Source organism: Callithrix jacchus, chromosome 1 (genome assembly GCF_049354715.1).
Source record: "Callithrix jacchus isolate 240 chromosome 1, calJac240_pri, whole genome shotgun sequence".
Taxonomy (NCBI): Eukaryota; Metazoa; Chordata; class Mammalia; order Primates; family Cebidae; genus Callithrix; species Callithrix jacchus.
Genome location: NC_133502.1, coordinates 157533705 through 157557899, shown reverse-complemented (window position 1 = coordinate 157557899; position 24195 = coordinate 157533705). Strand labels below are relative to the sequence as shown.

At 45.5% G+C, this 24195-nt stretch overlaps 1 protein-coding gene across 8 annotated transcripts in view; it reads left to right on the top strand.

Annotated features, from left to right (window-relative positions):
- Positions 1 to 22349, top strand: part of EPB41L4B (erythrocyte membrane protein band 4.1 like 4B) — a 159478-nt gene extending 137129 nt beyond the window's left edge. For 4 of the 8 annotated variants that reach the window (XM_078374101.1, XM_054258762.2, XM_078374094.1 and 1 more), the window contains 3 exons: positions 10515 to 10583; positions 16571 to 16716; positions 18960 to 22349. In XM_078374101.1, coding sequence (XP_078230227.1) covers positions 10515 to 10583; positions 16571 to 16716; positions 18960 to 19029 — 285 coding nt within the window. In that variant the 3' untranslated portion in view covers positions 19030 to 22349. Of the gene's footprint in view, positions 1 to 7281; positions 7894 to 10514; positions 10584 to 16570; positions 16717 to 18959 lie in introns of those variants that run through there. The other 4 variants (XM_035254233.3, XM_078374087.1, XR_013535843.1 and 1 more) reach the window with 3 other exon arrangements.
- Positions 22350 to 24195: the final 1846 nt, after the last annotated feature.

The window sequence follows — 24195 nt, the reverse complement described above, 5'->3', positions numbered from 1 at the left end:
CAAACCTGGCTCCACTGTCTGTTCCCCTTTTTAAGATTCTTGCCATTGGCCAGTCACTGCCCCAACTTTTAGAAAATAAGGATGTCACTGTTTTCCCTGTCTGCCTCATAGGAGTGCTATAAGGATCACAAGAGAGAGAGAGTCCCCTGAGAATAGAAAGCAGCACAGAAATGTGCAAGGTATTATTCCCATTATGAGATGACCCAGGCACATTTGGATATGCCTTTCTCTGGGTTCAGCCTAATACCTGAGTATACTTGAGCTTGAATCACAATCCACAAACTGGGCTGGGAGTCAGATTTCCAACCAAGTCAAAAAATGTCTCCTGAGAGTCTACTGTGTGCCCAGCTGAGTGCTAGGCTTTCAGGGCAGAGAGGGTAGCTAAGGCTGCAGGGGAATTGAGGTTGACGAGCGGCTGCCAGTGATGTGAGAGCCACATAGAAGATGTTCAGGGAGGAGCCAGAAGTGGGAGGCATTCAGGGACAGCTTACCGGAGGAGGAGTGGGGTGGGTGGGGAGGATCCTGGAAGGTTTCAAGAGAGGACAAATGGGGCAAAGCGCTGCCAGGCTTTAGGAATGATCACCGTTCCCAGTCAGCTGGCATATGGAAATCATGTGTACACTTGTCTTCCTCATCTGGAGAGTTGGGACAGTCTAAGAGCTTCCAGGCAGCAGTCTTGGATAAACAGCTGACAGCTGACAGTGGGTGACCCCTGCTCTGGGAACCTTCAGAGTTACCCCTTGCTGTGTTCCAGTAAACGTAGCAGAGTTAGAGTTATTCATGGCCTTCTTGTTAGACGATTTGCCAAGATTGTTCACAGATGGAAGGGCCCTTCTCCCCTGCCTTTCAAGTTGGGGAACCCAGAAACAGAGGGCCTTCACACATCACCTCATCACTTCTTTGATGGATGGGAACTTGAGTCCCAGTCGGGGGCTCATCATGTGGGGCCAAGCTAGAGCTGGGATCCAGGTGTCCTTGCTCCTCTCCGGTGCGCTGTGCATCCTGTTGGGCTCCATCTGGTCTCTTCTTTAGGGACTTGCCACTTAGGAAAAAAGCAATTCCTGGAAGAAGGGCTTCATTTCAAGTACACCTCAGATGGGGAAAAATGAACAAGGGGCGTGGAAGAAGGGACAGCAGGTTAGGTGGCCTGGGCCTGGTGCTACATCAGTGTCCCTGCTGAGCATCCCAGCTGAGGCCTGGCATCCCAGGAAGGCCTTCTTGTGGGACATGGAAGCCCAGGCAGCACTTTGAGCACAGCCTGGCTGAAGGCAGCATTCCCCAAAGGGATCCGAGAATGCCTACAGTGTAACCCGAGGTCCTATGAAGGTAAAAAGGAGGAGAAGACTAAGTTCCAAGAGTCACGTTGAGGAAAACGTGTCTGGCAAGAATAGGAGCCAGTGGAGGAAGATAACTCTTGGAGTTAGACTTGTGGGCAACTTCCAGGCCACTGAAACATGCTGCAATGACTGCTGTAGAGTTCATGTGAACTGCTGCTGCTGTGGGACTCAGTGTCTAACCCTGGCTGGGGACCCTGGGGTGCAGGGGTTTTACAGTATAAATACGAGTCTGCCAGGTGGAGAAAGTGGACCAAGGCAGTCTATGTAGAAATCACAGCATGGACAGAGTAAAGGACCTGGCAGGTCTGAGAATCAGGGTCAGTTTCCAAAAACATATATGGTGGCTTTGACAAGCGTGATGAGATTCCCTTAGAGATCATCATGTTGCAGGTCCAGCTTGTAGATTTAATTACTTATTAATTTAAATGGTCCTTTCTTTGTTTGAACCAAACAGGCTGAGATTAGAAAGGAAGCAGCGCCTGGCAGGGAATCAGAGATGCCTCGATCTGAGGGCTGAGTGCCTGCGAAGTGACTGTCCAGTCTCTGCTTGCACCCCTTCAGTAACAGGAAGCTCATTCCCTCTCCCTGAGACATGCTGCTCATATCTCAGGGTACCTCTGACTTAGCTATGAAACGGGTACAGGCCTATTTCACTGTGCAGGCATGGGACAACTGAGACACAGCCACCATTTCACAGCTGAAGTTTGCAGTGACTGTGTGTCCTCAGAATAAAGCATCCTTTGAGGCATCAGTGCATGTATGCAGGCCTCAGGGAGAAGGTGTCCTGGGCATCTGGCTTTTTGGCAAGAGCTCCCTCCATTTTGGGCTTTCCTTAGTACCATGGGCCTTGTCCTTACTTTGTTCCAGAATCCTGTTTCCATGAGTGCCAAAGGGTCCCAGAGGGGAAGAGGACACTCCAGCAGTCTGCTTCTCCCTTTGGTTCTCTTCCCTCTGTCTCCTTCCCCCAGCATCAGAAATGCAAGCAGCAGCCTTCCCACCTATTGGTAGGGTGATGGGAAGGTCTCTATCTTAGGGGACCAGGCCTACCTCCACAAGTCCGTGTCTTGGACACCATGGTTGAGGGCTACACAGGGGCTTCCTTATCCATGGGAGGAAGGAGCCAGAAGTAGAGGGAGGCAAGAGCAACCCCCATGCCTGACTTATGACCAGGGCTTCCTCAACTATCTGGCCTATCAGCTGAAACAATGCCTTGGGACCTTCTTCTCCATTCCTTCACACACAGATGGGAAAACCAAGCTCATACAGGGGCAAACGCTTGTCCCAGATCACACAGCAAGTGTGTGTTAAAGCCAGTTCTAGAACCTAGACGCTGGGCTGCCATTCCAGTGTCAGATGGCCCAAGCCAGGCTATGTCTCTCTCTTTCTCTGTTAGCAAGTTCCCTCTCTCAAAGTGGGTCAGATGCCCTGGCCTTCGCCTGGGCTGTAGGATAGCCCTGGGACCGTCTCCAAGCTGTCAGCCCAGGTTTGGTCCCCAGTGTTGCTGAATGGAGCATGAGGAAGGGAGGTGCGCAGGTGCCTTGGTCTAAGAGACTCAGCCTGGATGAGCTGTGTTATTTTGGCAGCAGTCCTGCTCACCTCTGGCTGCTCTGTCTGAGCCTTTCCATCAATGTTTCCTGCTGAAAAGGAAGCAGCACTTTACAGGTATACATGTCACAACTTCACGAGTGCTACTCATCACACAGGCAGTGAATTACCCCTCCTGGGTGAATACTTTTTCCGTGCAGTCAATTCCCAAGCTGACAGCCTGTCTCTAGGCCCCTGCCTCCTATTGACTGAGACTCCTGAGGTCCCACCACCATCCTGGTCCCTAGGCACAGTGCTGGACCAACAGGGAACTGGAGATCTTGCCTTCATTCAGCAACATGCCACCAAGACACTGTTAGAACTAGTGTAACGCTAGCCAGGCATGATAGTGTGCACCTATAGTCCCAGCTACTCAGGAGGCTCAGTTAGGAGAATCACTTGAACCTGGAAGGTGGGGGTTGCAGTGAGCTAAGGTAGCACCACTGCACTTCAGCCTAGGCAGCAAGGCAAGAGTCCACCTCAAAAACAAAGCCAGGCTCACTCAGTGACTCACACCTGTAATCCCGGCACTTTGGGAGGCCTAGGTGGGTGGATAACGTGAGGTCAGGAGTTCAAGATCAGCCTGACCAACATGGTGAAACCCCATCTCTACTAATAATACAAAATTAGCGGTGCACAGTGGTGGGTGCCTGTAATCCCTCAGGAGACTGAGGCTGAGGCAGGAGAATTGCTTGAACCCAGGAGGCGGAGGTTGCAGTGAGCCGAGATCGCACCACTGCACTCCACCCTGGGTGACAAGAGTGAAACTCTGTGTCCAAAAAATTTAAAAAAAAAAGCGTCACCCTTAGCACTCTTATCACTCTTGATTCTTGTGGCCAGTCTCTGTGTGGAGTGGTTTTCAAAGAAGCACAGTCCAGCAAACCAAGAGTAACCAAAAGGTTCAATCTGGAACAGGCATGTCTCAAAAAAATCATTAAAGAATATGAAATTAACACCTCCTGTAACACATCTTGAATCTCTTTTTGCCTCTTCCTTTATTCTCTTACATTACTGCTTGACTCCAGGAACTTTCATTCTCAAACTCTACACACACACACACACACACACAACACGCGCGTGCACACACACACACACACACAGACACACTTTCTAACTTTGCTTTTGTAGCTTTCTCCCGCTCCTTTTCCCAAACCTTTTCTGCTCTAATCCCCAGCTCTTTTATTAGGTAGCTAGATTTAGCAGTCGTAAGCCTGAGAACCTTTGCAGCTTCACGTCTTTCCATTTCCGATTCTGCCTCGGAGTTCGTAATCAGATCTGAGTTTCTGCCTGGGTTGCAAGAGGTGGAGCATGTGGGAGAGAAGGGAAGGAGGCAAGGGGGCCAAGACAGCACCTGTTCTCTATTTGGTATTTCTTTAGGGTGTGAACGTGAGCAGATGCATGGGGGGCACTGGCATTGATTGAGTGAGGGGAGTTGGGAGAGGTTGCACTGATGCGTTAGTGATGTTGACCCCAGAATGCGGATTCTTACACGCCCTACTTTGAGTCTGCCATGCTGACTTCCCTCCCCAGGTAACACAGACCATGGACACCTATGCGTTCTGTGTTCTTGGCTTTTTCTCCTTGAGGCCTGTCCCTCTCTGATCCCCAGGCTTCATGAACCACTCACCCATCTGCAAATCAGAGCCAATGAGCACCTAGATCTCTTCTGGACCATGACATTAGTCAAGAGTTCATGTGTCAGGGAGTTCATGTGTCAGGGAGGACAGGGTTCTGGCCAGAGGAAGGCTGTGTAGGGCATGGGAATAGGCCCTGGGGTGGATGTGAGGAGTCAGTTTCTATCTGGTGCAATAATTTACTTTTATTTTGAACTGAATTCTACCAGCAGGGCTAAAGCTGAATCTCATCAAATCAAATTATGGTGCCCCGTCCGTGGTTTTATCTGTGTTCCCCAGGGCACAGGGAGGTGGAAAGAAATCTATTTAGTCCACGATGTCATCTGTTCGCTGATACATTTAGGTCACTCCTTGCTTCTTTCATGGCTGTTTGGGGCAGGTGGAGATCACTGCCCTGCCAGGATGTGTGACTGTCTACCTGTTGGACAACATTCTGTTCTGGGGCCATCCTGTCCTGGGGCCTGCCATCTCCTCAGCTCTACCTTAGGGGGGTGGTGGGGGGTTGGTTCTTGCTGCTTTTCAATCCCTCCTTCCCAGCCTCAGTGCATGGAGAAAGTTGCACAGGGCTCCTTGGCTCAGCACTCACCAATGTCTACGCTCCTCTTCCCTCTGAATTTTCTCTCCAATGCCCAAACTAGCCATCTCTCGGAAGCCTTATACATTTCATCATCGTTTATCTATACTGAGAATCTGTCTGTCTCCCCAAGAGTCAGATTTTAAAGTCAAAAGCCAAGCAGGTATAGAAGAATGTAGCTGCTTACCTGTAGAAAAGACCCAAGGAAGAAAGGAAATACTAGGTGAAAAAAATTAAGTGGTATTTCAAAATAGCCTTTGATTCCATGTGTTAGCTTACTTCCTTCTCACCCACAGTCCAGAGTGTGGGAACCCCAGGATGTTCTTTTGTTTCAATCCAATCAGATGCATATTTAAGAAAGGTCAGAAATGCTTGTGCAGTGGATCAACACTTCTTTACCATAAAAGTCAAATGCTGGGCAAAGCTGTAAGGCGTTCATTATGTTCTTCAGTTGGGACCCTGGTGGCCAGAACATATTTTGGCTTCTAGGCGGTGTGGCCATGTTTCTCAGTCATTTGTGCCAGCTTTTATTTTCTTCAAAAAATACACATTGCATGCCTGCTGTCATCAGAGGAGAAAAGACCCAGTAGCCTGGGGTCCCTGATGTAATTGGTTCTGGTTGGAGCATGGATGCCCGGGGGGCAGTGGCGGGAACTGATCCTGAGGGCAGGGGGGAGACAGCTTTCTGCAGGATATGCCTTGGGGTCCATAGAGAGCAGCAGGAGGGTTTTAAGTAGTCTGGTAAAAGTTAACTGCAGGTGACTCAGATGGATTCACACGACTTTAAAAAATGGATTTAGAAACAGTCAACAAAATGAATCTTTGCAAACGCAATTTCTACACCTTCCAAATTTGAATAGTAAAACAGGCCATCGTGAAGACCATTGTGAGATAATAGTTGTAAAAAGCCCTCTGGAAATTGTCCAGAACTGCACAATTGTGAAGAGGTCAGAGTTAGATCACTTTGGAGAAGGAAAAGAGGCCAGCAATTTTCTTGATCATTTTTCCATGAAACTTACCCAGCGGCTGTATTTTATTCTTCACAGCAGGATGCTATCAACTATTTAAGGAAACTCTCTTGAGCTAAAAGATGTGTATATTTGTTCTCCAGAGCAAATGGTCCCTCCCTGAAACTCGAAATAACCCTGTCCGTGGTTCCCTCTCCTAACATCAAGCGTCCTCTGTCCACCAACCTCATTCTCAGCAGTACAAGCGTTGGACCTCTGCTGGGCGCATGGTGCTATTCAAGGATAAGGTGGAGAACGCTGTGTATCCCAAAGGATGTGGCACTTTTCTCACAATGTTTGGTATTTTCCAGCTAAGTAGCAGGGTGTCCCAGCGCCAATACGAGATGCCATGGCTGGGCCCATGCATCTTGTCATCGGGTCAGGATCAGTTTGTTTTCTGAACACAGATAACAAAGAGCCAAGACATATGAAATCCTAAAGTACCTGATACAGCTGGGCACAACGGATCATGCCTGTAATCCGAATACTTTGGGAGGTCGAGGAGGTGAGGGATCTCTTGAGGCCAGGAGTTCAAGACCAGCCTGGGCAACATAGTGAGCCCTCACCTCTACAGAAAAGAAAAATTAAAATATTATCCAGGCATGGTGGCACATGTCTGCAGTCCTAGATACTCAGGAGGCTGAGGCAGGAGGATCGCTTGAGCCCAGGAGTTTGAGGCTACCATGAGCTATGATCATACCACTGCACTCCAGACTGGGTGACAGAGCAAGACCCCGTCTCTTAAAAAAAAAACAGAAATGGGCGTGGTGGCTTATACCTATAATCCCAACACTTTTGGAGTCCAAGGTGGGCAGATCACTTGAGGTCAGGAGTTTGAGACCAGCCTGGCCAACATGGTGAAACCCCATCTCCATTAAAAATACAAAAATTAGCCGGGCGTGATGGTGGGCCTGTAGTCCCAGCTACTTGCGGGGGCTGAGACAGAGGAATCATTTGAACCCAAGAGGCAAAGGTTGCAGTAAGCTGAGATTGTGTCACTGCACTCCAACCTGGGCAACAGAGCAAGACATCATCTCAGAAAAAAAAAAAAGCTATATGTTCCTTCCCATGAAATATTTCTTTCCCAGTGACCTCCTTAGACATCCACTCACTTACATACCACGGTGTGTGCCCTTGTTCAACAGATTGCAGGAGGGCACCAAGCATGGAAGGCAAATGCTTCAAGTGTGTGCCCCCGCCTCATATTCCTCCATGGCTCACATCACTAATTCATCCTGGCTCTCCTTCTGGCTTGGCCTGGGCAACGCTTCGGAACCCTCAACTGTGTGCCGAGAAGCCACTACCTGTCCTGTGCAGTTGGCATAGGAGACAGCCTCTACCTACCAGCCTGGGAATGGGGTCTTGGTGTGTCATCTGCTCAGATGATGGAGAAGACATATGAAAGACAGACAGGAGAAAAGAAGACTGAGAGAGGAGGGAGGAGGGTGGGACCAGAAAGCCAGTTGGCCAGAGGCTGGAAGTAGGCTGTGGGTGAGGCTGGCTTAAGAACAGTCTGGAGTTGCCAGATCTGTCTTGCACTGTGCTATCTTTCTCTCCTTTCCCCTCCCCTATCTCCTCTTCCTCCTCCCCGTCTCTTGCCACCTCCTCCTCCCCTTCTCTCCTCTCCTCGTGAGCAGGCAGAGCCCGCCAGCAACCCCCACTGTGCCCACTCTCGCTGTTCTCCTCCACTCTCTCTCCCCATGAAGGAAGAGACCACTGGAGTTTGCATGTACCCTCCAATCAAAACAAGGCTGGTAGGTACCCTGGCAGGGAGAGGGGCCTGGCCAGGAGAGGTGAGGTGGGCAGGAGCCACCAGGTGAGGTGGAAGCCTGGGTGGGCATGCAGAAGCCCCAGATCTTGGGAAGAGCCCACCAACAGGTGCTCTCACTCCAGGTGGATGGAGAATTTGGAGTCCAGCTGGCCCTGGTCAGCCTGGAATATGCAGCTGTGGGTGCCCCCTTCGCCTCTAGGTCTCAAGAATCAAGAAGAGTTTGTTTTCCTAGAATATCAATGAGCATAGATGCTTTCACCAGAGGGAAATACATGCTTTGGTACTCACCAGATGGACTCTTCAGTTGCATTTCTATTGAAAATAAAACTTTTTGAAACGTGTCTTCTTCTGCTGTTTATCAAGCTAATGATATAATAGGAGTGCTACCTAACAATGTGAATGAAATCACCTGTCATCCCAATTTAGCATTTTTTGTCATTTTTTACATATTTTCTTCCATTTATTCATATCAATCATAATTTTACCTAGTTAAATCATAATAACCATATCCTCTCTTGTTTTCTCTTTTCACTTAATGCTACCATGTTGTTTCTATCTTGTTCTTGTTACCACATTATATGACTGTATTCCATCAAGCGAATGGTCTGCCATTTCCCGAACACATTCTTCACTGTGGGATGTGTGCCTTGTTTCCAGTTTGTCACTGTTCGGGAGAACACATGTAGTTTTTTGCATCAGGAATTTTATTTTCTTAGGCTAGACCCTGCTGGATGAAATATTGTGAGTTTTGCTTTTGCCCCCTTTCTAAAATGGTTGTGCTAACAGATAGTGCCATCAGAAGAGAGTGACTATGCGTTTCACCACAGCCTTGGCAACACAGGGTACCATGGTTGAAATATATTTTTCTTATTTACAGCAGGTATAAAATAATTCTTTGAGGTGGCTAACTTTCACCTACTTAATAGCACCATTTTCCAGCCAGGCACGGTGGCTCACACCTGTAATCCCAGCACTTTGGGAGGCTGAGGCAGGCGGATCACCGGAGGTCAGGAGTTTGAGTCCAGTGTGGCCAACATGTGAAAACCCAACTCTACTAAAAATACAAAAATTAGCTGGGCATTTTTTGTAGTGTGCACCTGTGATCCTAGCTACTCAGAAGGCTGAGGCAAGAGAATCACTCAAACCTGGGAGGCGGAGGTTGCAGTGAGCTGAGATTGTGCCACTGCACTCCAGCCTGGGTGACAGTGAGACTCCATCTCAAAGTAAATACATAAATAAATAAACAAACCACTTTCTCGCTCTGCTTCGTGATGGTCTGTCTGAGAGTCTTATCTATTACCTTCCACCAGGATATTGGTCTCAGAGCACCTTGCTGACCCAGTAGGCAATGGGAGGAGACTGTACCTCAAGACTTCTCCCAAGAGTCTTTCTTTCACCTGAGCTAAAAGGCAGTTTGAGGCCTATTCTGTCGATTTTAAGATGTGTAAAGGGACCAGAGAGATTTGTGGGAAGGGGAGCAGACTTGGGCTGGATATCTCAGTATACATGGCAAGGATATTGTCCTCCCCAGAAGAGGGAGACCTGCTTCACCCATTCGGAAAAGCTTGGCCAATTTGGGCTCAGCTAATGTGTTCTTACTAATCCCTGCCTCACCCTCCCACTGGAGCCACTCAAGAGCATCGAGTAGCTATCCCAGAGTCCACAGGCAAGAACTCCAGCTGGCCCTGGACAGTGGTGGCCTTGGTGTCTTGCCTCAGCCCTCTGCTGGCGGATGGTATGGTATGCATTCACTAGCAGGTGTGCAGACAGTTTCCATGCCCCAGTAATCATACACAAAGCTAGTGCCAGAGTCATCAGGCCCCCGGGCCTCATGGCATACCCTAGGCTGGCTTGAAAAAATAAGCCCTCCCATTTCCCAAGGCCTCCAGAAGGCCAAAGACAAAATGACCAAAGAGAAAGACATGGAAGTTGAGTCCTGACCTCATTCAGGCTAGCTCCATCCTGCAGGTACTCCCAGCCCTGGGCATCTTTGTGCATCAAGCCTTCTGTTCCCAAGGGCCGTAGGGCAGGATTCTCCCATGCTTCCGTGGTTTTCCCTGAGGGATCCCTCTATTGGCTAAAGCACACAGGGAGTTGAGTAACTGAAGTAATTAGACAGGGAATACTTTCTGGCTTAATCAGCCCAGCCTCCTTGTACCCTGCCTGCTGCTAAGATACAATGTGACCTCTCAGCAGCCTCTAGGCCATTCCTACAGCTATGGAGAAGTCATCAGAAGCCACCACAGGCAGTTCTGACTCCCTCATTATCCACCTTGATTGTGGCTTATGAGTCAGGCCTGAAAGGCCCAAGCAGATCCCGCTGAAGGCAGCCCCAGGGAGAGGCAAGTGTGGAGGTGCTCGAGGAACACGAGACCCGAGGCTGTCATCCCCACGGGGCCCCGCCCTGCAGTCCAACGTCAGGCACAGATACAACCACCAGTCCACAATCCCGAGGGAACCTTTTATGTGTGTCTTTATACGAGTGATGAAGGCTCTGCGGAGGCACCCCTGAACCCTTCAGTTCCATTTTAAAGGTGCTCTGCTAAAGATTGCAAAACTTTGTTTTCTAATCTGAAGGTAACCCCCTTTTCTTTCTCTCTTTTGAAGATAAAAACATTCCCGGCTGATACAATGAACCCGTTTCCTGATACTTTCACCACAGGGCCACAGTTTACTGTAAGTAGATCCAGAAAACAGATGTGCATTTTCAAACCTTGTTCGCGTTTAGTGTGCTTTTCTGTGGGATGCCAGATAGCAAGCTCAATCGCTTCTTTTGATCACCATTGAACTCTGTGAGGTTGGGAAGAAACTTGGATTTACACTCTGCCTCTTTATTTTATTGATGTGAGATTGACTTAAAATTAACCATTTTCAAGTGACAATTCAGTGACGGTACATTCACAGCATTGTGCAATGACCACTTCTATTTAGGTCCAATACATTTTTATTGCATCCTTCAAAAACCCCACACCCATTAAGCAGTTCCTCCTCATCTTCCCCTTATTCCCACCCGCTGGCAATCACCAGTCTGCGTTCCATGTTTATGGATTTACCTAGTCTGGATATTTCATCTAAATGGAATCATATCATATGTTTCCTTTTGTGACTGGTCTCTTTCATTTAGCATAATGCATTTGAGGTTCATCCACACATGTTTTTCTTTCTTTCTTTCTTTAGATGGATTTTCACTCTGTCACCTAGGCTTTAGTGCAGTGGCACGATCTCAGCTCACTGCAACCTCTGCCTCCTGGGTTCAAGCATTTCTCCTGCCTCGGCCTCCTGAGTAGCTGGGATTACAGGCGCCTGCCATCTTGCCTGGCTATCTTTTATGTTTTTAGTAGAGACGGGGTTTCATCATGTTGGCCAGGCTGGTTTTAAACTCCTGACCTCAGGTGATCCATCCACCTCAACCTCCCAAAGTGTTGGGATTACAGGCATGAGCCACCATATCCAGCCTCATTTCTTTTTATGATGGGATATTATTTCATTGTATCTATATACTGCAATTTGCTTATCTGTTCATTTGTTGGGGGTATTTGGGTGGTTTCCACTGTTTGGCTATTGTGAATAGTGCTGCTATGCATATGTGTGTAAATGTATCTGTTTGAACACCTGTTTTCAATTCTTTTGGGGGTTCGATCATTGGATCCAATGGTTCTTAGGTCACTTTACCACCCGGACCACCAGTAACTTCTTTTTTGCTTTTAGAGATGGGGGTCTCACTATGTTGCCCTAGACTGGTCTTGAACTCCTAGGCTCAAGTGATCCTCCCACCTTGGCCTCCCAAAGTGCTGGGATTATGGGCATGAGCCACCATGCCTGCGCCGTCTTCTTACTTAAGGTGAAAGTAGTAGTAAGAATATCCTCCTCATACCCTGATGAGGCAAGGATCAAAAGGGGCCGAGAATTTGAAAGTGCTTTAGTAACCACAAAACATCCCACACATGTCAAATACGAGAGTTGTTTCTCAGGCTGGAGAGACAGGGTGGTGTGATGAACACAAGCAGGTAGTCCTGACAACAGACTTCTTGTCACCACCTCTCTGGGTGTCACTGGGCAGCTTGTTTGTTCTGCCAAGGCTAGGCACAGTGGCTCATGCCCGTAATTCCAGCACTTTAGGAAGCTGAGGTGGGAGGATCGCTTGAGACCAGGAGTTTGAGATCAGCCTGGGCAACATAGAGAGACCCTGTCTCTCCAAAATAATAAAAATAAATTAGCTGCTGATTTATTATTAAATTTATTATTAATTTAATAATAATCACAGTGGGATAAATTTAATAATAAATTTATAATAACAAATAAGTCCCAAATACCCAGGAGGCTGTGGCAGGAGGATCTCTGGAGCCCAGGAGGTAGAGGCTGCAGTGATCCATGATTGCACCACTGTATTTCAGCCTGGGCAACAGAGTGAGACCCTGTCTCCATTTTTAAAAAATATTCTGCCATGATCCCTGCAGCTCCCTCCAAAGGATTTCTGTACCGTCTGGAGGATCTGTGAGGTGGGCTGTGGGTGGCTAAGAGTAGCTCTAAGTGCAGTCTTATGAGACGGATGATAACCACTGCCTCACATGGCTTCAGCCACATAGGGAGGGACAGAGCAGTGGCTGATGCAAGTTTCAAAGGATGAGCAGAGGTGGGAAGGTGTCCAGCATGGCAGGCAGAGAGAAAAACAGGTTCCTAGAACAGTCCATTTCTAGGGTCATGAGCTGCTTCCAGCATCTGCCTTTTAAGAATGAGACATGGGGCTCTGCCAGGATGTTAGATGCTATTGCCTTGACGCTCATCCTGGCTCCCTGCGGTCTTGCTGGACACAGCTCCCCAGCTGGAAGCTCCGGCTCCACCTCCCTCAGTTGGCCGTAGTGGGGCACTCTGGCCTTCTGCCTAGCCTTGGCAGTGCTGTGAGACACTCAGGGAAGCCCTTCCCAAAAGCTGGGGGCCAAGATGGAGCAGGAAGCCAATGGAAGAAACCACGCTGGGACTTTTAAGAACTGAGCAAGAGTGGCTTGAAGACAGCTGGAGCAAGCAGAGGGAACAGCATGAGCCAGAGTCCTAGAGCGGGTGGGGTCATCACACATTCAAGGGACTGAAAAGCAGGCCAGTGGGACTGGGATGCAGGAAGCAAGGGCGGCTGGGTGTGAGAGGAGGAAGGGGTTGTAGGTGATGTCAAAACTGGAGGGGCACGACCGGTGGCCTTGTAGTCCACAGTAGGGATTCTGATCCCCATCCTAAGAGCAAAGGGAAATCTTTGAGGGACTTTGAGCAGGGAAGTGACAGGGCAGATGCACTTGGAAGGGATCCCTGTGATCACAGTGGGAAGACAGTGGCTTCCAGGCAGAGTGGATTCAGGACAGTAGCCTGGAAATGCAGGATAGTGGTTTAAGGAAGAGAGAGCAGAGAGCTTGACCTGGAGTGGTTTTGCTGGTGGAAGTGGAAAGAAGCGCATAGATAGGGAAGATATCTAGGAGGCTGGTAAGATATAGGATTAGATGAGGCAGAGAGAGGGTCAGAAATGGTTCCCAGAGAGCTGGGCACGGTGGCTCACCCCTGTAATCCCAGCACTTTGGGAGGCTGAGGCGGGTAGATCTCCTGAGGTCAGGAGATAGAGACCATCTTGGCTAACACAGTGAAACCCTGTCTCTACTCAAAATATGAAAAACTAAATGGACGTGGTGGTGCGTGCCTGTAGTCCCAGCTACTCAGGAGTCTGAGGCAGGGGAATTGCTTAAACTCAGAAGACAGAGGTTCCAGTGAGCCAAGATCACGCCACTGTACTCTAGCCTGGGCGACAGAGCAAGACTCCATCAAGAAGGAAGGAAGGAAGGAAGGAAGGAAAGGAAGGAAGGGAGGGGGAAGGGGGAGGGGAAGGGGAAGGGGGGGAAGGGGGGGAAGGGGAAGAAGGGGAAGAAGGGAGGGGAAAGAATTCCCAGATTTCTGATTTGCAGAATGTGGATGGACAGTGGTTCCATTCACTGGGTTAAGGAAACTTGGAAAAAGACTCAGTTGGGAGAGATGAATTTGCCTTTGGCCATGATGAATTAGAAATGCCTTTAAAACATCCAGATGGGCACAATGAATGGTGGTTGGATATCCAAGTCTGTAACTCAGGAGAGAGGACTAGACTGGAGACAATGATTAGGGAGGCAATGACAGCTGGATGGTAACAGAAGCCAAACTCATGGGCTTCAGCGTCGCAATTCTCCCATCCCCCTATGTCATGTTCTCATCTTCTTCCTGCCAAGATCATGATACTTGAACTTGCTGCAGGTTTGGCTTCTCCACAGGCCTCCAGACCTATCCTGGCCACAGTGACACGGCAAGTTTAGCAGCTCCTGAGGGCTCTGCACAAAGTTGGTCTGGCAGGTGATCTAGCATTGATGGAGCTAGATTTCAACAGCTAGGGCCCTTGCTTGATCCTGAAGCCAGTTTCTACTTTGTATTCAGGCCTATTAACTGGGTCTCTGCTGATACTCATCTGAGTACATTGGTCCATCTAGGGTGGGGACCCCTGCCTGGCTCTGGCCAGATTTTTGCTCCACATGCTTCTTTCTAATCCGGTTCTGTTCATCTGTTACGTGGTTTGTTCCAGTGAAAGCTTGTTTGCTCACTCATTCATTTCCTCATTCAACAAATGTAAAAAAGATAGATTCTTAGGGTTGAGATTTATTAATATAAGTAATTTTTTTACTGCTTTTTCAAGGTTATTCTTTGGTGAAGCTGCCTTTTAATTTTTCACTTGACGTATATGGCAGTGCAGAGCACAATGACTGCTAGTACAGTTTGGTGCCCCTACCTCAATTCATGCCAAGGCCCTGCCCCATTTACTCATTATTGCCTTTGTGCCATCAGTGCAAATTTGCCTTTTTTTCCAGAAAGAATAAATAATGGCATCAAAGGCCAGTCTCAGTGACTCGTCCCTGTAATCCCAGGACTTTAGGAGGTTGTGGCAGGTAGATTACCTGAGATGAAGAGATCGAGACCATCCTGGCCAACATGGTGAAACCACGTCTCTACTAAAATACAAAAAAATTAGCTGCATGTGGTGGCACGTGCCTGTAAAGCTACTCGTGAGGCTGAGGCAGGGGAATCACTTGAACCTGGGAAGCAGAGGTTGCAGTGAGCCGAGATGCCACCACTGTATTCCAGCCTGGTGACAGAGCAAGACTCCATCTCAAAAAAAAAAAAAAAAAAAAATGCAAAAATTAGCTAGGCGCAGTGGTGGGCACCCATAACCCCAGCCACTCAGGAAGCTAAGGCAGAAGAATGGCTTGAACCTGGGAGGTGGAGGTTGCAGTGAGCTGAGATTTGGAGATCGCGGCACTCCAGCCTGGGGCAACAGAGTGAAACCCCAACTCAAAAAAAAAGAAGAAGAAGATACTGCTCATTTGATGATCAGAACATCTTCATTAGAAAGTCATGTAATAAATTTCTCCATGTTCAGGGCCAAGAACTGGAATGAGAAACCCAGTTATAAAATATATAACTGGTATTCTCAAAAATATAAAACAAGCAAAAATGATTGCATTGAAAAAATACTATGATGGCCGAGCACAGCGGCTCACAACTAAAATCCCTGCACTTTGGGAAGCCAAAGTGGGAGGATCACTTGAGGCCAGGATTTTGAGACCAGCCTGAGCAACATAGTGAGACTCTGTTTCTACGAAAGATTAAAAATTTTCCAGGCATGGCACACACGTGCAGTCACAGCTCCTTGAGAAGCTTAGGCAGAGGGATCACCCGAGCCCAGGAGGTTGATGCTGCAGTGAGCTCTCATTGTGCCACTGCGTTCCAGCCTGGGCAGCAGAGTGAGATCCTGTCTGAAGTAAAGGAAAAAAAGAAAGAAAGAAAAATACTATAAGGAAATATACTGAAGACAATAGTAAGGAATTATGGAATTTCTTCATTGATCTACTTTTTTTTTGAGACAGAGTCACACTCTGTCCCCCAGGCTGGAGTGCAGTGGCACGATCTCAGCTCACTGCAACCTTTGCCCCCAGATTCAAGTGATTCTCTTGCTTCAGACCCCGAGTAGCTGGGATTACAGGCACGTGCCACCATGCCTGGCTGATTTTTTGTATTTTTAGTAGAGACGGGATTTCAACATGTTGGCCAGGCTGGTCTTGAACTCCTTACCTCAGGTGATCCACTCACCTCAGCCTCCCAAAGTGCTGGGATTACAGGCGTGAGACACCACATCGGGCCCGATCTACTTTTATATATATTCTAAGCTTTCTATATAAAAGTAGTGAGTAGTTTGCTATGTAATGAAAATGACAAGAATATGTTATCCTCTCCAAATGAGACTGTATACTCAAGACCAGTAGTTCTGAAACTGTATTGTAGTTCCTCCAGAAGAATCATATGGGGTTCTTGTTAAAATACATATTGCTGGACTTCATTCCCAGACTTTCTTGGGTCTCAGTGGTCTTGATGGTGCCCAAGATGTGAGGAAATATGATTGCTACCTTAAAGGGCTGTCAAGAGTTAATATGTGGAAAGTACTTAGCATGGTGGCTGGCACAAAGTAAAATCACTTAAAATGACAATCAATTTTAGCTGGTAGTGAAAAAGAACAGGAATTGTAGAGTAAGGCCTAGGGAGCAACTGACAGTGTGAAAATGGAACCCAAATTGAGATTGATCTCCTCTTCCCTATTTCTTCTCCAGGCAGACTTCCGAGACAGTAAATTACAGTGCTGTCCTGGCCCATCTTCCCCACTGATCCCAGCAGCGACCCTGAGGCCTTTCACAGAGACCGTCTCCACAGTGCAGACCCTTTACACCACCCGGAAACCTGTTTCCCTGGCAGCCAGGTAAGTCAGGTCAGCAGGTACGACCGGTAATTCTGGCGACAGAAAAACTAGGGAGACTCTAGGTTCATTGTATTTTTGACACCTACAGACTTTTCCTACATTCTTTCATTTATTCTGTAAGTATTTATTGAAATATCTACAAAGGGGCCAGGCACAGTGGCTCACACCTGTAATCCCAGAACTTTGGGAGGCTGAGATGGGAGAATTGCTTGAGGCCAAGAATTTGAGACCAGCCTGGCCAACATGGTGACACCTCATCTCTACTAAAATTATTCAGGCATGGTGGTACACACTTGTAATCCCAACTACTCAGGAGGCTGAGGCAGGAGAATCACTCAAACCTGGGAGGCAGAGGTTGCAGCATGCCGAGACTGCACCACTGCACTCCAGCCTGGGCAACAGAGCGAGACTTTGTCTCAAGAAAAAAAAGAAGAAAGAAATATCTGTAAAGGTTAGGCTGTTAGAGGAGATAGACGATGTGTGTGTGTGTGTGTGTGTGTGTATGTGTGTGTGTGTATGTGTGTGTATGTGTGTGGATGTGTGTGTATGTGTGTGTGTGTGTATATGTGTGTGTGTATGTGTGTGTGTGTGTGTGTGTGAGATACCGACAATGATATTGACAAGGGATAGGGAGGAACATGAAATTGTGAAGGGCAATAAGGTATTCTGGGATGGCCTCAATGAGGTAGCATTTAAGCAGAGCCCTGAAAGTGGTTACAGAGAAAGCTGTAGATATCTGGAAGGAGTACTGGGCAGAGGAACTAGCCAGTGCTAAGGCTCCTGAGGAAGCACATGCCTGGCGTAGTTAAGGAAGTTTAAGAGATCAGAGTGGCCAGAGCAGAGTGAATGGCAATAGAGGAGGCCTATGTAGTTGTGGGTTAAGGCCAGACTTTGTAGAGCCCTGTTGGCTACAGTAGAAACTTTGATTTCTACCCTGAATGAAATTATTAAACTTGGTTCATGCCTTTAAACATGTGTATTTTGCTGGGTGTAGTGGCTTGTGCCTGTCATCCCAGCTACTCAGGAGGCAGAGGTAGGAGGATCAGTTGAGGCCAATAATTCAAGTCCAACCTGGGCAACAAAGCAAGATTCCATCTCTAACTAACAACAATGAAAAGATGTGTATTTACCATGTGTGTGTGTGTGTGTGTGTGTGTGTGTGAACAGTTCCATAGATATGCAACTGGACCTGAGGTCCAAAAAGACAGAGGCAACTTCTCAAAACAGCCAATTTTACTTCATTCAATTGTATTCATTATAACATAATAATTGGGAGGCCAAGGCAGGTGGATCACAAGGTCAGGAGTTTGAGACCAGCTTGTCCAATATGGTGAAACCCCATTTCTACTAAAAAATACAAAAATTAAGCCAGGCACAGTCACTCACGCCTGTAATCCCAGCACTTTGGGAGGCTAAGGCAGGTGGATCACGAGGTCAAGAGATCAAGACCATCCTGGTAAACATGATGAAACCCTGTCTCTACTAAAAATACAAAAAATTAGCTGGGCATGGTGGTGCGTGCCTGTAATCCCAGCTACTCAGGAGGCTGAGGCAGGAGAATTGCCTGAACCCAGGAGGTGGAGGTTGCGGTGAGCCAAAATCGCGCCATTGCACTCCAGCCTGGGTAACAAGAGCAAAACTCCATCTCAAAAAAAAAAAAGTACAAAAATTAGCTGGGGCATGGTGGCACACCCCTGTAGTCCAGCTACTTGGAAAGCTGAGGCAGGAGAATCACTTGAACATGGGAGGTGAAGGTTGTGGTGAGCCGAGATGGTGCCACTACACTCCAGCCTGGGTAACAAAGTGAGACTTTGTCTTAAAAAAAAAATTAATGTTACCACATTCCCTCAGACATTCATCAAATTAAAGCCTGGGAGAAAATGGATATGAAATCAATTTAAAGCATGACTTAAAGGAATCTAACCCCTGGGCAACTCCATTCAGCAAACTTTACTGAGTGGCTTTCATGCCCCAGATACTGTGCTAGGCTCTGGAGGTTTAGAGACGAATGACATATAGTCAGGAACTCTCAGCCTAGTGGGACTGAGAAACCAGAAAGTAGCCAATTTCAGATCACTGTAATGGTAGCAAATGTCAGGCGTCCTCAAGGAGTCTAAAAAGGGAAGTCCGATACTGAGATCAGTAAAGAACCTGGGAGATGATACTGAAGATGTCTGTGTCTGCAATTTTTGAGGGATTGTCTCACTTTTTAAAAATTTTTTAATTTTTTTTTAAATTTTTAGTGCAGAGACACTCCGGCAGGAACTGGAGAGAGAGAAAATGATGAAAAGACTGTTGATGACCGAACTGTGAAGTTCTCCCCTTGTCACCTGGAAGATGGCATGGTGCCTTCTGTCCGTCTTTCTTCGGGCTTTGTGTGCTCACTCTAGCACAACATACAAATGTGTGCTTTGTTCGCCCAGGTCTCCATGGTTAGATGAAGCCAATTTCTGGCTTGACTTTTATGGGAAAAATTATTTTATGTCTCCTAAGCATTAGAGTTTTTCTATTACTCTATGTAGTTGAGACAGGATTTGATAAGTCTAGGAAAAGAAAGATGGGAAAACGGGATTCCTTTTCAGAAGCACCTGTGTGTATCTGTTAATAACCACAGGGGATAATATGATGTGGGATCCTTTACTATCAATTTCAACCATGTGATTTTGTATGACTGAAACTTGCACCGAGCTTTGACTGTTTGTTAAAGAGTCATTTTTAATGAGAGAATAATTCTTTATCGCTGGTTTTTCATTTACACTGATAAATACACAGATCTTATAAAGTCTTTAACATTCATTTGTATTCAGACACGAGCAGATTAACTAAAAAAGAGAAAGTTACATATCACCATGACTGAAGATACTTCAACTTAATCTGAAATATAATTTAACTTGTAAACTCTTTGGATATAATAGAATTTATCATTGAACCCAAAGTAGGAAATGATAGCTTACATTGTCTAAAAATGTTAAGATGATTCAATATCAAGATTCATTTGGGTGTTCTATCAAGGAAAATTATTTCTAAAGTCGATTGATTCATGTCCTATTGATAGAATCTTGACCAGAAGAAATTTTGCTCTTTTTATATAGTTTCGAGAAATGTGTTTTTAAATTTTTATTAATGCACTTGAACAACTTTGCAGGAATAAAGGATCCCCAATCACAAAATATCCCTCTAAATTAGTTCCCTAGCTTTCTCAAGGAATACGCATATATTTTTACATAGCTATGATCATTGTGTACATTCTCTTTCGTTTTACTTCTTTGCCTAACACTCGGCTCCTCTAATCAACACAGATTCTACTCTCACCAATTCAAGTGTCTTTATATCCATGTAACATGGTTAACCTCACTCTCACTTCACTCCATTATTAGATATTTGAGTTATATCTAATTTTTCACTCTTATAAATAGTGCTGCTATGAATGTCTGTAAAAAAAAAAAACTGCTCCTTCTTTTGGATTATTCCCTTAGGAATATCTCCAAAGAGGAATTACAAAGATAAAGAGCATGAACTATTTTATAGCTCTTGTTTTATATAGCCAGATTGCTTTCTAGAAAGATTCAATCTTTGGGTTGGAAGGACCTTAAAGGTCATCTAGTTTAGCCTCCCCACCCCCTCTGAATGCTTGAATCCCTTCTACAATTTATGATGCCACCAGCAATGTATAAGCATTTCTATTTACCAATAGCTCTGCCAGTATTGGGTTCTGCCATTTTTATTTATTTTTGCTAGTTTAATAATAGGTATGTATAGTTGTTCTTGAAGAGTTGTTTTATTTCATTAATTGCTAGCGAGGCTGAGCAGTTTTCCATGTGATGATTTACTAGGTGTATTTCCTTGTGTGTAAAATGTTCATCCATTTCTTATGACCACTTGTTAAGAGGAACTGATCTCATATATTTGTATCAGAACTGTATTTTTATGTTGTATTGTATAGTTTGCTCTCCTGTCCCTCTCCTTAAAACTGAATGGTGCCAATAATTTGATACTAATGACTATAAAAAAAAGGTAATGCCTCATTTACTAGTATTGTGATAAAATGAGGAATGTAAGCAAATATTCAGATAACTGAGGACTAACCCTTTAAGTGCTGAATCTTTACAATTTTAATATTTTTTTTTGAAGGAAATCTTTCTAAAATGTATTACACAGTTCCCTGCCTTAGTAAACAGACTATACTGGAGAGCATTTAACCTTTTCTTGATGAGTCATGGTCATGGTTATAAACATCAGCCCCTTTTGTACCTTGGTACGGTGCAGTGATGTCATCAAGAGCTATCAATATGTGTTGGGCTTGGCTTGGCCTTTTATAGGATATTATGCTCTTCTCACTGATGGTTTTTTACTGCTCTCTCCTCTATCAGTGGAGCTATCCGGGGCAATTGTAGCGTTTGGGGCCTTTTATCCCCATGTTCCCCGGCTATACTTTTAAAACAGCTTTAGCTGTTCTTTATCTCATGCACATGATACAAAATGTGTTCCCGTACAATATGGGGCTTTCACCTCTTGCCAACCCAGCACACTCTTCCTCTTCTAACCTGCTTTCTGAGGCTTCTGCTCTTTACATCCTGCTCTCTGATGGAAACCTCCAGGGCAAAGCTAAAGGTTTCTTGGGGAAGCCAGGAAAGCCAGTATTTCATATGTGTCAGATTTGCTTGGCTTCCGAGCAGGGATGCATGGGCTTTTTGGCCAGTGTTTCCAGGAGGCTCTGAGCTTCCTGCTTCTTCCCCGCTTCTCCCTGAGTTCACAGACTTTGAGGTTTCTGAAGGTTGATGTCACTGGAAGTCTGACCACAAACAAGTTGGCTGTTACTCTATTTGAAAACCCAGTACCTTTGGCAGCTCACCTCTAACCAGTAAAATAAGAGGATTCCATGGTTTCAGCAGTTGTCCTGGTTATTTGTCTATTTAAGTGAATAATGGGTGCTTGCATTGTGACTGAGAAGATGGAATTGTACTGGATGGATTCATAGGGATGAAATGAATTGGCACAATTGTTTCACATTTTTAAATACATTTTAAACCAAAACAACAGCACCATATGGGCACACAACACACACCTTATGTCTAGGGGAAACAATCAGCTTACTGACAGAGTCATTCCAGAGCTAGGGCTCCAAACTGCAGGCCGCAGATTCCTGGTGGGCACGGAGGGTTATTGCACGGGGTCTGGGAAACCTGTGATCCACAGCTTTGTGGATTGTAGACTGCATAGGAAATTCTATGTTTGAAGAGTTTGAGATCTTAGGGCATTCAGAAGATCCCACTTGTATGCACCCAGAATTTTATATTCCCCAGGAATATAGCAGGGGAATATTCTGATATCATATTTATCTTTCACCATCTCAAAAATTACAGCTTTAAAAAAAACTCAAATAAAATTCATCACTGTAACCATTTTAAAGCGTACAATTCAGCAGTTTCAAGTGCATTCACAATGTTGTACAAACAATACCACTATCGAATTCCAGAATATTTCCATCGTGGCAAAATGAAGCCCCATATCTGTTAGCAGTCACTACCGATTCTGCCCCCCGACCCCTGGCATCACCTGGCAACCACTAATCTACTTTCTGTCTGTGGATTTGCTTATTCTGGAAATTTCATATAAACAAAATCATACAACAATCTGTATTCTTTTGTGATTGGCTTCTTTCACTTAACATAGTGTTTTCAAGGTTCGTCCATGTCGTAGCATGTATCAGAACTGCACTCCTTTTTATGGCTGAATAATGTATTCTTATATGGATATGCCATATTTGGCTTATCCAGCCATCAGTTGATAGATATTAGGGTTGCTTCTTCTTTTCGGCTATTATAAAGAATATTGTTACGAACATTTGTGCACAAGTTTTTGTGTGAATATCTGTTTTAAATTCTCTTGGAATTGCTGGGTCATATGGCAACTCCATGTTTAACTTTCTAAGGAACTGCCACAATCACAGCTTTTATTTCCTACAAAATCCAAAGTGAAAAATTATATATACTAGACAGTCAGAAGCATGGGCAAATCTGTTATCAGATAGCAAGATGTGGCACTGATTTGAGGGTGTTTTTAAAAACAAAAATGTTGTTTCAGAGAAATGGTTTTGAGGAGGAGAGAAAATAAAGGTGCTGTCTTTCTTTTTAAAATGAAAATGAATTTAAATCTGGTTCATCTCTAAGTTTTTGTTTGAGTGGCCAGCTCTTGTATAGCCAGTGGTCTCAGAATGTTCACGCAGAGTTCCTCCCCAGAAAATGTGCACAGTAGAGGAAACCGCAATATTTCTTAGCTATCCAGTAGAGTCACATTGGTTGGGATCAGAGGGTCTCTGAAAATCTAGGATATAACTAAAAGGGAAGCATGTCCTTAGCATTGGAATAGGTCTGCCTCTGTCTTTCCAGGGCTTAAATCTTGTCAGAAAACACAAAAGTAAGAACATCTCCAAAGGCAATTTGAGTGGATGGGAGAGAATCTCATGAATTGAAGCAGCCGAATAGGTTGCTAGGCCCTGAAGAGTCACAAGGCTTTGAGTGACCCATAAAAGCTATGAGTTTTCCCAAACACCGCATGTTCTCACTCATAAGTGAGTTGAACAGTGAAAACACATGGACACAGAGAGGGGAACATCACACACTGGGGCCTGCTGGGGGTTGGGAGGGAAGGAGAGGGAGAGCATTAGGACAAATACCTAATGTATGTGGGGCTTAAACTCTAGATGATAGGTTGATAAGTGCAGCAAACCACCATGGCACATGTATATATACCTATATAACAGGCCTGTATGTTCTGTGCATGTATCCCAGAACTTGAAATTTACAAAAAAAAGAAAACTTGGAACATGGAAAAAATAACTCATAAAAAAAGCTACGGGTTTTCTCCCTAGAAAAATCCATACATCACAACATCAGTTCAACTTTCATAAGGTCCTCGTGTCACCCCTGAAGCCTATCTGTGCCCCACTGTGAGTCTACATGAGTAGAGAGAGGAATGAAATCCACAGATTATCTGCAAACTTCATTTTAAGCTGCAGTTGCAAACCGTCTCCGACATTCCCCCACAAAAACAATATAAAAACCCCACATGTTTTTCTATCAGATCAATTTGCCAGGAGAATTGCCTGGTCGCCAGAGAATTTGCCTTCTATTTGGGCACCATTATTGTTAATTTCAGTAACAGAAATGAAGGGAATAAAAAAAGAAAGTAAGAGGTAAAAGTTTGTATTCCCACACCAGAGAATCTACACTGATATCAAAATCTAATGCTTTCTTTTTTTGGTTAAACCTTTAAGTTGACCATACCTTCCCTGGTAAACAGAAAGAGAAGAAAAGAAAGAAATTTCAATTTTTAAAAAAGGTTTAAGTTTTTTTTCTTTTGAAGGATTACACTTTAACAGATTTTCAGTCTGTTGGATTAGCTTTTTTAGAATGTTATGCATTGCCAAGCTATGCTTTTTGTGAAGAAGTCTCTTTTGATTTTTTAGTTATGGTTCAT